The 14557-nt window shown below is 42.5% G+C and overlaps 1 protein-coding gene across 1 annotated transcript in view; it reads right to left on the bottom strand.

Moving 5' to 3' along the window:
- The window catches only part of grik4 (glutamate receptor, ionotropic, kainate 4), a gene marked incomplete at its 5' end in the record, with an annotated part of 120012 nt that overhangs the window by 38599 nt on the left and 66856 nt on the right, over nt 1-14557 (bottom strand). The window contains 3 exons of the mRNA XM_019892659.1: nt 7812-7916; nt 9084-9236; nt 11534-11695. Of these exons, the coding sequence (XP_019748218.1) occupies nt 7812-7916; nt 9084-9236; nt 11534-11695 (420 nt within the window). The remainder of the gene's footprint in view (nt 1-7811; nt 7917-9083; nt 9237-11533; nt 11696-14557) is intronic.

Raw genomic sequence — 14557 nt, 5'->3', positions numbered from 1 at the left:
CTCCAAGAAAACAACGCAACCCGAAAAGCTTTCATTCACTTTTACGTTACGGAGAAGAGATGGCAGCTCACTTGCAAGCTCAGAAAAACATCGATGAAACAAATCCATTCTGCATAGCTGCATCGGCTTTGTCAAGAATGTGACATCTTAGCAGTGTTGACTCAGTGCAATCCGCCACCAAACTGAAGCAAGAGGAATTGACAAGGATGAAAAACATTCAGTATTTTGTCGACTTGGCATGTTACTGTTTACAAGCTTTGTGGGTACTTTGTGCTCGTCTCATTGCAGTGCTGATTCTAAACTGACCAGGCAAAAGACTGTGTCAAGTGCCCCCGTTTTGTGAGTGATTGGTTCCCCCAGTGAAAGAGTAGCCAAGTTTAGAAGTGGGCAAAGGCAATCTGTACCACAACTTGGATTGAGGTAATTTCTTAAAAAACCCGAACAAACTTCTGCTGTGAATGCAATTTGCTCCGTATTTTATAGTCGTGCTCCTATTCAGTCACCGGCACACCTCTTTTACCTGAGGATTTTGATTAAACTACGGTGGAATATCTACATCTGAAAAACACCCGTTCGTCTTTTGCTAACACGTTGACACAAGCCTAGCTAAGAGGAGCAGAGTAAGGAACCTCAGGCAGTTGATGATTCAGATGTGACGCAAAATTGGCAACATTTCTCCTTGACGGGTAATGTTATCATCTCTCTTTTAAACAAAATAGTATTGTACACTGCCCCCCCCCAAAAAAAAAACCCACTCGAAACATATTGAGTTCTAGTTTCGTGAACGGCGTAAATCCTATGCGCCACACAGTGGTTTGAGCTGGTGTTAGTAAATTCGCAGGGCAGTGAATTGAGAGATAAAGGTCTGCGCCGGAGTGGGAGTGACAGCAGGCGACTTCAATTGTGACCAATCAAAATCATTCCCTTTAGATGTGGTGCACAAATTGCACAATGACAGTCTTGACATGCTGGCGAGCAGACAACTGCTTTTTGACAATACACCTTTTGTCCAAAATATCTGTGCCATGAGATGGGTGCTTGGACACGGCCCCCCCAGCCCCCTCTCCCCATCCTAGCCTGATCATTCGTGTCAGGATCGGCTAACATTTGAACCCTGCTGGAGATGCACTGTCGACCAACATGGAAGTCATGCTACCAACGTAACAGCTGTGGCTAACGTTGGGATTTCACTCTTGTAAAATGTGTCTTGGCTCAGTAAAAGTTTGGGAACACTGAAATACGCATGACATGTTCTTGACTTTGAAGGTTTCACTGAGTGAAATAAGGTGGGTCCAATCCCAAATTAAACTGTTCTGCGTGGTGTAAAAGGGACTTAATTGTGCCTCAACAACAGTCCTCAAACCTGAAAATAGGGATTTCATATAGCGTCCCTCGCCCAACCCCTCCTCTCTCCCCAACAGGCCTCGGTAAGCGACTGTATTGCAAAACGTCATTCGTGACTATTTTCTCTGCAGGGGCGAACCAAGGCTTTTCACAGCCAGGCAGCCTCCCCGCAATGCACGTGTGAAGCCCAACACACTATTACGGACAGCCTGCACTTCCCACATTGCAGTAATTACTCATTTTATTGCGTTCCCTTTTTAAGAGGCAGGCTGTTGTCAATGAGCTCCATGCGGACCGAGAGGGACAGTCTTGGGAGGCCGGGGGGCTGCAGAGGCTGCGCGTTGTGTGATTTGTCGCGCAGCGGTTCGCTTGGCAGGTGGCGGCGTGTTTGTTTTGGAGAGGATTTGCACGTCTGCTAAAAATGCATGGATGGCGGCGCTTGCTCGCGCTTGCTCGCGTGCACAGCCACGAAGCGGAGCTCATGCATAAGTGCTGATGGGCACACATTAAAACAAGGCAAACGGAAGCTGCCAACTAATGTCAGATTGATCAGTCGGCTGCCGCGCACTTGCCACAGCCCGATGCGCCTCTTTGATGCAAGCCACTAAACACATGATGTGGCCATCTATTCCACCCACAAGCGTGAATGTTACTAGAGAGGCGAGGGGCACGCTTCGGCGATAGCAATTTATCTATCAGCAATGATGCCGTTTTACAGCCTCATCCTGCTGTTCATACCATCTGGAGAATAAGAAACATCCATGTACATGCAAGTCATGAGCAAACACTTTTAACTCACTCATTAGGCTGCCTGGTAAATGGAAATAAACGAATCAATCATGACAGCTGCTTCCATCAAAATAATAGCGTTGGTCATTCCCATAATTTGAAACAATGTGGGTCAATACTGCTGCATCTGGTTTTAGGATTTGAACTGTCATCAGCAGATTAAAACCGCTAAAGAATAAATATGTGTCTGATGTTTCTTAGGCATATTTGTATACAATTATTCTTATGACAACACACAACTACATGTGTGAGCGACAAAAATGCACCCTCTGAAAACCTGCGGCGGTCTGTTTGCACGAGACTTTTCCACTCCGCGACGAGGCGCTCCAAAGCGGCCACGCTAGCACCTAGCCCGCGTGCACCGGCAGGCTAGCATGGAGGAATATTTTTTTTCCCCCTCCTCGCTCTTCCACCTGCGGGCCACTCACGTCTAAAAACAAAGCGCTCTAAAGCGGCCACACCAGCAGACATTCTAAACGGTAGAAATAGCTATGTCGCTAACTTCTCATCGCAAGTGAGCGGATAACCGTGGATGTGAATGAAGGTGCTCAAGTTTTCATATGGAGGGGCGACTCAGGGCTTGAGTGCAACACTTGGCCCTGTTTCCTCTACGCCAATTAAATTAATAAATTAACTCATTCACTCCCAAAGACGTTTTTAAAGGTCTTTTCAGACTTGGTCCAGAATCGGATGGTACTGAATGAGTTTCAGTGAAACAAGAAGAACCTCAAATGTTCAACAGAATTGTTTCAAGGATGCTAGCTGAAACAATTCTTCCATTCAGGAAACAAAACAAGGTCTAAAAAAATTCAGCATAGAATGCTGGTCCAAAATTGCGACTACCAGAAACGGAAAGGTCCCGACGGTGAGACACAGGTCAGTTGGGCAGTGTAAGTGGGAGCTGCGTGGAACGTTGTTACCCCGAAGTCCACAAACCTATCTGCAGTCTTGAGCATGTTCCGCTCCAGGGCATCAGCCGCTCTACCTACGTCTTGTCAAGATGCACATTCGCTGTCACTGATTCGCAACCTTCAGAAGCGTGAGGGAGCGAGACGCGCTGATATGCAGACATTCGTGGAGAGAGAGAAAAAGCAGTGTTAACTCCAGAGTACACACACAGGATCCGAGTACCGCTGAGGTTTTCTCAAACCAAGTTTGTTGACTGCATCATCCGGCAACCTGCCTGTCTCGCTCGGCAAGCCGCAGGCGTTCCATCACGCATTGCAGCTCGTCGCACACAGACTGTTCAAAGGACTTTCGGAGCACACATAACAGACCAAGTCATTCAGGCCCAAAATGGCATGTTTCTTGTGGACTGGAATGGTGGTGTGTGTATGAGTGTTTAGGAGGGAGAGATGCCAGCTTTTATTCAAATACCCAGTAGAGCGTGATCAGGTCGTTAAAAAGGGCATTGTTGAACTCCGCTTTATGGACTGACGGTCTCCTGGAGATGGTGACGGCTTGCGGGCCTCGACACACTGACAAGAGTCATTCGCAGAAAACTGGTTCTGAGTAGCTTCCCTCTATGATGGTCATTTCCGTTGTCAGATGGTTTCTAATCTGTTTATCGACGACTGTCTTCACTCATGTCGGACAGCATGTAAAAGTGGACCACGGCTTTTTCTTTGACTGGGGGTAACACACAAATACGTCTTCACAAGAAGTAATGAAGGACGTCAATTGTGTCCTAACTTGTGGTGAAAGCAATGTAGGGGGGCGCGGGGGTGGGGAGTGTCAGATATTCATGGGTCTAATCTATGCGATTGCTGTAAACCTTCTGATGTGGTTAGTTAGGGATGATGTAAAAACACACTCCTTTAGACGTTCACAGAGCCAAAGTCTTCTCTGTCGCGTTCTTGATTGGAATTCATTTCAAAATTGTTCAACTTTAGGAGCGGTCGGCTTGAGAGGTTCCGCTGTAGTACACTTAGGCTTACAATTATACTGTATTTTGTATTTATGTATGTGTGTGTGGGGGGGGGTGGATTTGGCTGGCGGGAATGAGTTTGGGGGTGTGGCAATTGAGACAACTTTCTTTATCTCTGCCAAGGTCCTCACACCTTCCAGTTTTTTTTTGGCCCAGAGAGCCCAAAGGCATCAATATGTGGTACATGAGGTGTTGGTTAACAAAAACAAACAACACCCCATGCTGGCAACCTCCCCTCCCCACGTGAAACGCCCTGCCTTTCCACATGAACGAAACAGACTTTTGCTTGAAATCATCGCATTAGACACCATGACATTCGCCTTATGTTAGACTGGACTGATGCCAGATTAAAGAGAGGGCACGCACGGAGACTCAGACAAGGGTAATAATAACGGCAGACGAGCTGGCGTCTGATTCAGTAACATTTTGGACACACTCAAGCAGCAAGCCTTCCCCTTAACAATGATAACAGCCACCTCACATGCTATACAAGACAGGTGAAATGTTAGATAATTCGTTCTAAAATAACAAAAAAAGACAGGCTTAAACTCATCAAGCATCAGGCTTTAAAATGAAAAGTGCTGTTTCGTCTTAGCTTTGACCGGAGCACTTCAAATGCTGCTATTTATCATAATCTCTGACACTCTTGTGTAAGAATAGAAGACAGCCGTAATCGCTTATTATCCCATTCAAACAGAAGCATGTAAGATGTACTTCTACTCTGAAAGAGGAAGAATTACGAAACTATTCAAATGTGCTGGAAAAAGGAAACTAAGACGATTGGCTTTCTCGACAGTGTGTGTGTGTGTGTGTGTGTGTGTGTGTGTGTGTGTGTGTGTGTGTGTGTGCGTGCGTGCGTGCGTGCGTGCGTGCGTGCGTGTGTGCAAACACATCAACAGAAGGTGCTTACACAAGCTCAAGTATACAGTTTGCCCATAACCCGATCCAGTCACACAAATACGGTCTTTTTCTTTATATTATTTAACATTTATCGCACTAGCATTTCTAAAAAATGCTATTTTTCTTATTAAAGAACAGGTTACCAAAACTGTTGTTTTTTTTGGGGGGGGGTGGGGGGCGCACTGGAATGTTTAATTCTTTTCAGTGGAGAAAAATGATTTTAGAGATGTGCGTTTTGAGTTACAGTTCTGCTCAGTGTAACATGTCATGAAATAATGTCGTGGAGAACAGGTTACAATTCAAATACGATAAAGCACCTCCTACTTTAAAGAATAGAATTGACAGATTCCCTAACTACAGCTCCACTTCTCAACCTAGTACCACCCTAACAAACAAAATTGGATGAGTAAACCAATAAAAACAGTCTTGAGAATCGTTAGCAACCAGAACCGAATCCAGGAACCGAAATTGGAACGGAAATCATTCCAATTGAAACGATGCACAACCCCAAGTGGATCGAATATTTTCCCCCAAAGTCAGTCTGTCTGGACCAAGCCCAAGTAAAACATGGGTGGGTTTCATCAGGAAAGGAATCTGATCTGAAAAACAGTCCAAGACAAATCATGCCGGTGACTACTTGATGTGACAAGCCCAAACAACAACATCAGCGACATGATTGAACATATTTAAGGATGATCTTTCATGTGAAGCAAAATACAGTACAACCTGAAGCGACCTCATTAACTTCCATTAACGATCCTTCATTGTGATCGCCTTCCACCACATTTACTTGATGCCACATAGTTATTCTAGAGCTGAGTTCTATCTCACGTCCCAGTTTTGCTTCCATCCGTTATTCGCATACACCCTTGATTTACGTCCTCAGATTTCAGCTGCCTGTGACTGCCGGGGCTCCAGCGGTGCATTTTAAAAAGGTGTTGATGGATGGGAGAGAATTGAGCAATGGCTTCTCCCCAAAACTGATCCTCCCCAGCCTGTCTAGGATTTTAGGGTGTTGTCTCATTTCAAAGTGTTCCCAAGAATGTTTTCATAACATCACAAAAAGTCTTACGACTGCTGCAAAGTGTGTGGAATGAAATACGACGGAACGACTGGACCGTTTCACTTTGGTGGCTCACCTGCATCCGGGCAAATCCCATCTGTAAATATGTCGACGCGTCCGAGATGGTGACTGGCAGGATGCTGAAGGGGCCTCTGTGTTATGTGATGATGTGTTTTGTGTCCTGTGAAATAAATGCTTTACAGTATATGAGGAGGAGGAGGCCCATTATTCAATAAGAAAAGAAAAGCCACCAAAACAGAATATTTCTTCCCAAGAACCCGCTTTGGTGCAACGACGCAATATTGACATGCTGTAATTTTGCCACACATTAGCATGCGCCATTTTGCATTTAGTTGTGTTAGTTTTGACCGATGTCACCAACACGATTACCATTTAAATGACAGAAAGTTCGCGTTTCCCGTCGCAAACATTTTTATCGTAAAATTTTGCCACACATTAGCATGCGCCATTTTGCATTTAGTTGTGTTACTTTTGATCGATGTCACCAACATGATTACCATTTAAATGACTAAGTTGGCGTTTCCCGTCGCAAACATTTTTATCGTCGAAAAATGTCAAGGCACAACATGTCACAAAAAATATCTTGATGGTCCCATGTCAAATTGAAATTGCCGCAGGAACTGAAAATAAAGACACCGAGATCATCTTGTCGAGCTCAATTTAAAAAAAAAGAAGTCATTCTGTGTCATTTTTGCAAAGCGGTAATAATCCCCGAGATCATCTTGTCGAGCTCAATTTAAAAAAAAAAAGTCATTCTGTGTCATTTTTGCAAAGCGATAATAATCCATCCATACATGCATTTGTTTTCTGAACCGTTTCCTCAAAACAGTCGCGGGGGGTTTCTGGAGCCTCTCCCAGCTGTCTTTGGGCAGTAGTCAGGACTGAACCGGTTGCCAGCCAATCGCAGGGCACACAGAGACGAACAACCATCCGCACTCACACCATGGACAATTTCTTTGAGTGTTCAATCAACCTGCCATGCATGTTTTTGGAATGTGGGAGGAAAGCGGAGTACCCGGAGAAAACCAACGCAGGCACGGGGAGAACATGCAAACTCCACACAGCAAGACCGGAGCTGGAATCGAACCCGGTACCTCTGCACTGTGAGGTCAATGCGCTAACCACTCAACCATCGGGCCGCCCAAGCAATAATAAAGTGAAAATAATTTTCTGACAAATTAAGTGATTTATTAAATACAAAATAATGAATACATTCGTCATTTCTTGCGGCTGAGCTGGTGATCCCTTACGACACACTAATGTGCCAGTGATTGCATGATTATGTTCTTCTATGTCCACAAATGTTCCTCCAATAGAGGAGGTGACCCAGCCGACTCTGGCCAAAAGGCAGGGCCATGTAGTCAGACAAGCACTGACAATCATAATGTAACACACCATCGACTGGCGAACAACACTCGCATTGATGTTGAAGCAATCATAAAGCTTGAAACAACTTCCAACTCAAACACAAGCAGCAGCAAAACAAACAGAAAAGCATACAACTCATAAGTCAAAGCCATGCTGTATATCAGGGACAGATTTGAACATATTCATACAACGAATACAAACAAAAACATCACCCAAGTACACACCAAGTCCCATCTGCAATCAATAACGACCCCAAGCCACTATTAGTGGAAAATGGTATCCAGTAGAGTACAACAATACAAATGTGAATTGAAGTCGCGTGAGAATGTTATGGAGATGCCATGACATCTGTTTGATAAGACTTGTGGTGGTGGTGGTTGGGGGGGGGGGTCACTTTACCTGCCTTAGGCCATCCTTGCCACTCTGCATGATCCGAAGGGCGTAGTTGGAGCGCTGGCCTTTGCTGTTGAATTCAATGTGGCCTGTTAAACCCTCCAGCTCTACCTGTCCAACAAAGAAACAGCACATTCAAAACTTCTCCACCGGCTCCAGCTCACTTTGCCCTTATCAGCAATTATTATATGAATCACTGGAGGGGACACCACTCGCTCTTCTATCTTCTTTTTTTTTCCTCCCCTTCAGTTAAATGTAAAATAAGGTGAAACCCATTTGTTGAGCTCTAATTAATCTCTGTTGGCAAACAATAACACAGCAGTCATTATGTTTAACTGAACAAAATTGTATTCATTGACCCTCTCTCCACTGCCTTATTGGATGAGGACCAGTCTTTTAAAATTCATTAATTAAAAGAAAATAATAAAAAAGAATAATTCATAGTTTTGGTGCTCACAAGTATGACATTATTGTATATACAATATATATATATATATATATATATATATATATATATAATATATATATATATAACATTTTCTACTAGAATTTGGAATTCTAAATTGTATGACAAACATTTCACGAAGACAAAAGTGACACTGTTAATGAAAACAAAATATAAAAGATTTCAATTTTAGGATGAGAAAAGTAGAGAAAAAATGTTAACATTTTTTATGACATTGTTTTAGTAATGATGCAAGGCATCACTGCAATTTTGGTTTTCCTTGGGAAAAAAGTATGACTATTTTTTTAGTTGTTGCAATTTTATTTTGGCAGGAATTTTGCCATTCACTATTTTTCATTCAAAATGTCATTTTTACATTATTTTTACAAATGCAAGAGGAAAAAAAACGTTTCTTGTTTGTAACTATAATTTCTGTGTCAATATAGATTTACTGTAGATTAAAGTGCATCTAATCATTCTTAATATACAAAGTTAATCATTTTTTCAATTTTCCAATAAATTGAATTTAAATGATATTTTTAATACAATGTTGAGACCAAGTAACAATAATTTGTTTTGTAATTTATTTTGGGTAAAAAAATAAATAAATAAAAATAAATAAAATAAAATTAAAAAATCATGAATAAAATATTCTCCATTTGGATTTGACCCCTTCGGAAAGCTTCCAAGGGCATCTGGGTATCGCTATAGGCCTCAGTCCTGATTTATATGGGCATACAAATATCTCCCCCTGCCAAAATAATGAACATTTACATAAAGGCACGTTGAATTATTATGATCTTTTTTATGAAGTCCTGCCGAGGCCAACTTACCATCCTCAGGTAATTCATGAGACTGGTGCCGTGCTCCCAGATTTTGGAGGACTTGCAAGAGAGCTGAGTGGCGCCTACATTTTGGCTACGATTCAGCTCCTGGACCGCTGCCACCACCGCATATACCGCATCAAAGAAAAGAGCTGAGGAGAGCTGCGCAAGAACGAGGGGGAGATAGAGAGGAAGGTGGATGTATTATGCATGCACACACACCAACTGCTCAAACTCAGAGAGCGCAAACTTTGAGTGAAAGATGAGCAGTTGCCATTCAGTGTCTTACACCAGAGGTGTCCAGAGTTTTTCCTCCGAGAGCCGCAAATAGAATCATTGAGAGATGCAATGGCCACTTTGACATTCTTCACCTTTATGCTAACATCAATCCCTGAGGCATATTCAAGCTATTGTTTTTATACATTTTATAGCTACAGTACAGTGGTACCTCTACTTACGAAATTAATATGTTCTGGGAGAAAGTTTTGTAAGGAGAGACGCGTTTTCCATGTAAATGCCCTAATCCGTTCTGAGCCGCCCCAAAATTCTGACATAAATGTTTTCTAAAGCACAAAATGCATCAAAATATATAACAAAAACATGTTACAATTGGACGTTTGCTTTTGTCGGCTTTTAACAATCCTTCGAAAATGTCCAAGGCAAACAGCATAGTGAGCGATCGCCCGACTGGTGAGCACTTTTTCTGGGTGATTCACATTTACGTAAAACTATCAGAACACCTTATGGCCCGAGGGGCGAATGACGAGGACACTGCAATGACACATATCTATCTATCTACATACATAGACACATACGGCAGAGGTCCCTCTTAGCTAGTGATGATGCTCGGTAGTAGCCAATGGCAGAGCAGCTCTGAGTATGTTGCGTTCATGAAACTTGGAGCTGCGAATAGCAGCCCGTACTGTATTTTTACCTTTCGTATCTTGAAATTTCTTTCGTAACAAGAGGCAATATTTTCCGGTTGAGGCGTTTTGTAACTTGAAAATTTTGTATGAAGAGACGTTCGTAAGTAGAGGTACCACTGTATTTTGAAAAGTGCTACATCACAGCTTTCTGTAAAAGATGGAAAATAGTTTGGATTTTGACACTTTTTCGACACCGAAACCTTTCATGCCAGAAATTACCTGGGGCCTGGAATTTGGACACCCCTGGCTAGGAAGACATTGTCATGCAGTTGCTGTACCACGTGAGCCCTGCGGGAACCCTTGTACGTCAGACCACGTTAGCGTCAAAGACAGCAGATCACTTCTTTGAGGGGCTAAATAACTTAATCTTGCTAAAGTGCCATCAGCCTTTTATTCTTTTAACTTTAAGCTAATTAGTCATAAAGGCGTATTTCTGCGAGCTGAGAAGTATTCAAGCAACCTGCTGTGAGAGCAACTGTACAGCTTTTTATCATGCTGCGTTCTAATGCTTATTGGCTTCTTTCAGCAGCCAGCTTGTGCACAACAGAGGGGGGCAAATTGTTGAGCAGTCTCACGTCGTCGGCATTCATTCAGTTCAAGTACAGATTTGCTCATTAATCGACTGTTCTATTGGCTTCCAACTAGGTACTTGACAGTCTAAACAGCAGAAACCATGTGATTTGCTTCATGAAAGCGCCGGAAGAAACAATACATCTCAATATGAAATCTTTTCAGATATACGAACATAGTACAGTCAAACCTCGGTTTTCAAACGTCTCTGTTCTCGACCAAATCGGTTTTCGACCAAAAATTTCGAGTTTTTTTATGCCTCGGATTACGACCGAAAATCGGTTCTCGACCAAACTGGGCGCACTTAAATGCGCCACTTGACTCCTCTTGCCTTCCTTACATGAGGAAGTGACGCATTCTCAGGTAGACGAGGAAGTGACGCTTCCTCGTGTAGCCTTCCATTGTGAGCAGACGTCTTCAATAAAGATTGTTTTTTTAAAAAAAGAGTGTGGTTTCGGTTTTCGAACAAATCGGTTTTCGAACAGCCTTCTGGAACGGATTATGGTCGAAAACCGAGGTATGACTACATAACACAATGAATTGTATGTAAGACACACAGAGAACCACGTAATTTTTGTACTTTGTTTTTTTAAATATCGGGCTGTGAGCTGGCAACACTTTGCAGTTTGTGTAATTCCTCAAAGTGAATGAAAGAGACTGTAATAGATTTAATGAGGCGCTGCCACGAAAACAACCCGCTCGGATGTCCGCTACAATTTCAGCACTTAACTGGATAAATGTCATACTTGTATAATTTGGCGGTTGTTTTTGATGTGTGTGTGCTTCGGAATGGGGACTTTTGAGTTGCAGATGCATTCAGCATTTAAAGGTCTGTTTGGCCTTTTTAAAGAAATACATCTATGTGAATGTATCTTCACGAATGAAATAAATAAATGAAATGTGTGTGTGTGTGTGGGTGGGGTGGGGGGGGGGGGTTTTGTGTGCGTGTTTGTGCGGACTAACCGGGGTGCCCTCAAAGGGAGCATGTTCACAGTTCTCTTGCCAGGAGCGGTTGAGGCTTAGCGCAAAATCCTCAAAGAATGGATGCGTTTGGTTGAAAACTGAAAAACCGACGATGTTGACCCACTGATCAGCCACGTCGTCCAGTCGTAGCATGGAGAACTCCTGCGGGGCAAAATGACATCATGATCAGATTGTAGCATACCCAAAGCTTTGCCTTTGCCAGTTTGACAACACGAAGAGCATTCAAGTGATTCACTCATGTGATTGTGGAACCTTTTTTCTTTCAGGGCCCCTTTAAGTCCTAACAAGAGCAAAAAAAAAAAAAAATCCAAAAACAAAAAAAGATAAAAATAATTATTGTTAAGTATGAAGACCATTTGCGCACACTTGTTAAGAAAAAATGTTTGCCATTAGTGCGATAATGCAGCTAAAATAATGATGTACAATGCAATTACTGGATGACTTTTTTCTTTTGTTAGTTTTGCTTATTGTTCCAGTTTATTTTTATGCACATTCTGACCACCGAAAGCAATGGTTGCCAACCTTTCCTGGCTTGTGTACACCCCAAACATTTTGGTCATACCAAGAGAACCTCCTGACTAAGACATGTAAAGATGATCCAAAAATACAGTAGAACCTAACACAACTCATTGTTCAATGAAAATTGTTTTGTTTTGCAATTCAAACATCTAATCCTTTGGCTTTTTTTCACCTCAAGTCAAACAAAAATAAATATGTCGCCATGAAAATAAATTAAGTAATACAAATATAAAAATGATTATTCAAGCTAACAACAGAAAAACTGTTATATGGAGCGCCTTTGGACAAGTTGTCTTGAAACAAGCATTTAAACTTTACATCTCAGGGGAAAAAAAAACTGAAAAAAAAATCTATTCAGAGCCACCTTTACTTTCTTTTCGTCAGCCATCTGAGCTTTAATGAGACATTTGAGTCAAGACGCAGCGTTGGTGATTTTCGCGGGCCAAAGGTAATTCATCCGGGAAATAAATGATTTCATGTTCTCACGTAGCCCTAAGGGCAGTGGTCCCGAACCACCGCCAGTCTGCGGCCACTTTCGGCCGGTCCGCGGCGGGCCGTATAGGTGAAAGAATAAAAAAATTGGGCAAAAGTACACTAATCCAGTAAGCACCCACCGCCACACCTGTCAGTGAATGGTTGCCGGTCTGCGAAAGGGATGCACTTGTATGAACCACTCCGCAATGAAAGGGTTAAAATGTGCACCAATCATGTTGTTTGTTGACTCTCAGTCTAAATCAAAATGTTGTTGCCACTGGTTGTTCCGTGACGTATCAGTTGCTTTGCAGTTGCTACGCAGTTGCTGCAGTCCTTGATGCTTTGTCCTGTATTAATGTCACCTTTATTATGTCATCTATGCCTGATGTTTGACAGTATATAAACTCGGATTACTCGGTGACACGTTGTCAGCACGTCGAGCTTTCTCCCAGTCAGAGTGTCACCTTCCTTCCGTGTCTTCTGCTTCCAGCCCTGATCTCTGTAGTTACTTGGTATTTTCGTTGAATCAGACTTTTACTTTGTAATTTCCATATCTGCTTCTGGGTCGAAATTCTGCTGCTCACCTGTCAAATACTTTATTAACTTCAATTATTCTGGTGGCGTAGCAAAAAAAAAAAAGAAATAAAATGGCGGCATCAATTCGCGCTGGCCCATATTTTTATAAACATGGATCATCATATGAATAACAAATATGAATACTGCTCGGCTTGAATTATAAAACTAGAATGTTAAAATGAGGCAAACAAAACAAGGACACTGAGCTCATAAAAAATACTGATAAACAGACAAATAAACTGGCAGGAAGCAGAGGGAAAATAAAAGTATCTTTTTCGGTGCTTTTGCCAGGCATGCGCTGTTCCCCTTCCACCGGAGGGAAGGGTCGACACGGGACAGGCGGACATATAGAGACGAGAACGGGACGGGATTATTGGGGGCGGAGGAGAGGAGGAACCGGGGGGGATTAACATTTCCTGAAGCCTATCGGATGGAGGTGTCAGAAATCACAAGCCCCAACATTCAGGTGCAGCCCCGGCAGGCCCTATGTGCCATCTTGCAGTTGACGAGCTGCCAATCACCCAGTGAGGCCGCAGATTGCCAAGATAAGCAAGGATGGTTGTATGCTCGGTGAGCAAAATTAGACACAGCAGACAGAGCCGTGGACCAATGTCATCAACTGTGATAAATTACCGTGTTATTGTTGGTCTGTCAGCAGGCAACAATTACTTGCATCGGTTGTGAGGGGTGAAGCCTGTCTTTTGTTTTTGTTCCTTCCACCTACAGACGCGGTGCATAATGACTGCATCTTCATGGGAAAAAGCTATGAAGGTGTACACTTTGGTCCTTCTCCCAGATGAGGGTGTTCAGCCTCTGCTGAGGTCTACTGGCAACCATTTTAGTTAACAACAAAAAAACAAAAACAGAACTTAATGGAGTGTGATATTTGCGTTTGGAACAAAAATATGTATGGATCAAACCAGGTTTTTGTAAGTGCAGTCATAGATTCAGGAGAGAAGTTTTTGGTCGAAACATCTGAATCCCAGCAAACACAATTTCCAAATATAACAGACATAAGAAAAAGAAAACAAAACAAAATATACCCCAAAAGTGATCATAACATTGGCATCCAACATAGCCATGCTGCCCTCGTGTTTGAACCATTGCGACATGAAATTATTGTAATGTGCCCTTGAGTGTTTTGAAAGGCGCTCATAAATGAAATGTATTGTTATTATTATTATTATTATTATAAATCATCATGCCAACAAAGTGCTTCTAAATGTCCGCAGATTGGAGCAAATTTTGTGTCCAATGTCTTTATTCTTTTTTTTCCTTCCTAAATTTAACCAGGCATAGCATCAAGCCGCACACCAAGCACTGTCTGGGAAAATAAGGATTATTTCCATAATGGCAGCACGTCTGGCATTGAGGTGAAACCAGCCAACATAACTTCTTTGAATGATGTCTTCCTTTTTCTTTCTGACTCCAGCC

This window comes from Hippocampus comes, unplaced genomic scaffold (assembly GCF_001891065.2).
Source record: "Hippocampus comes isolate QL1 unplaced genomic scaffold, H_comes_QL1_v1.1 scaffold72, whole genome shotgun sequence".
NCBI classification, from domain to species: Eukaryota; Metazoa; Chordata; class Actinopteri; order Syngnathiformes; family Syngnathidae; genus Hippocampus; species Hippocampus comes.
The sequence above is the reverse complement of the archived record's forward strand: the minus strand, read 5'-3'. Positions and strand labels throughout refer to the sequence as shown.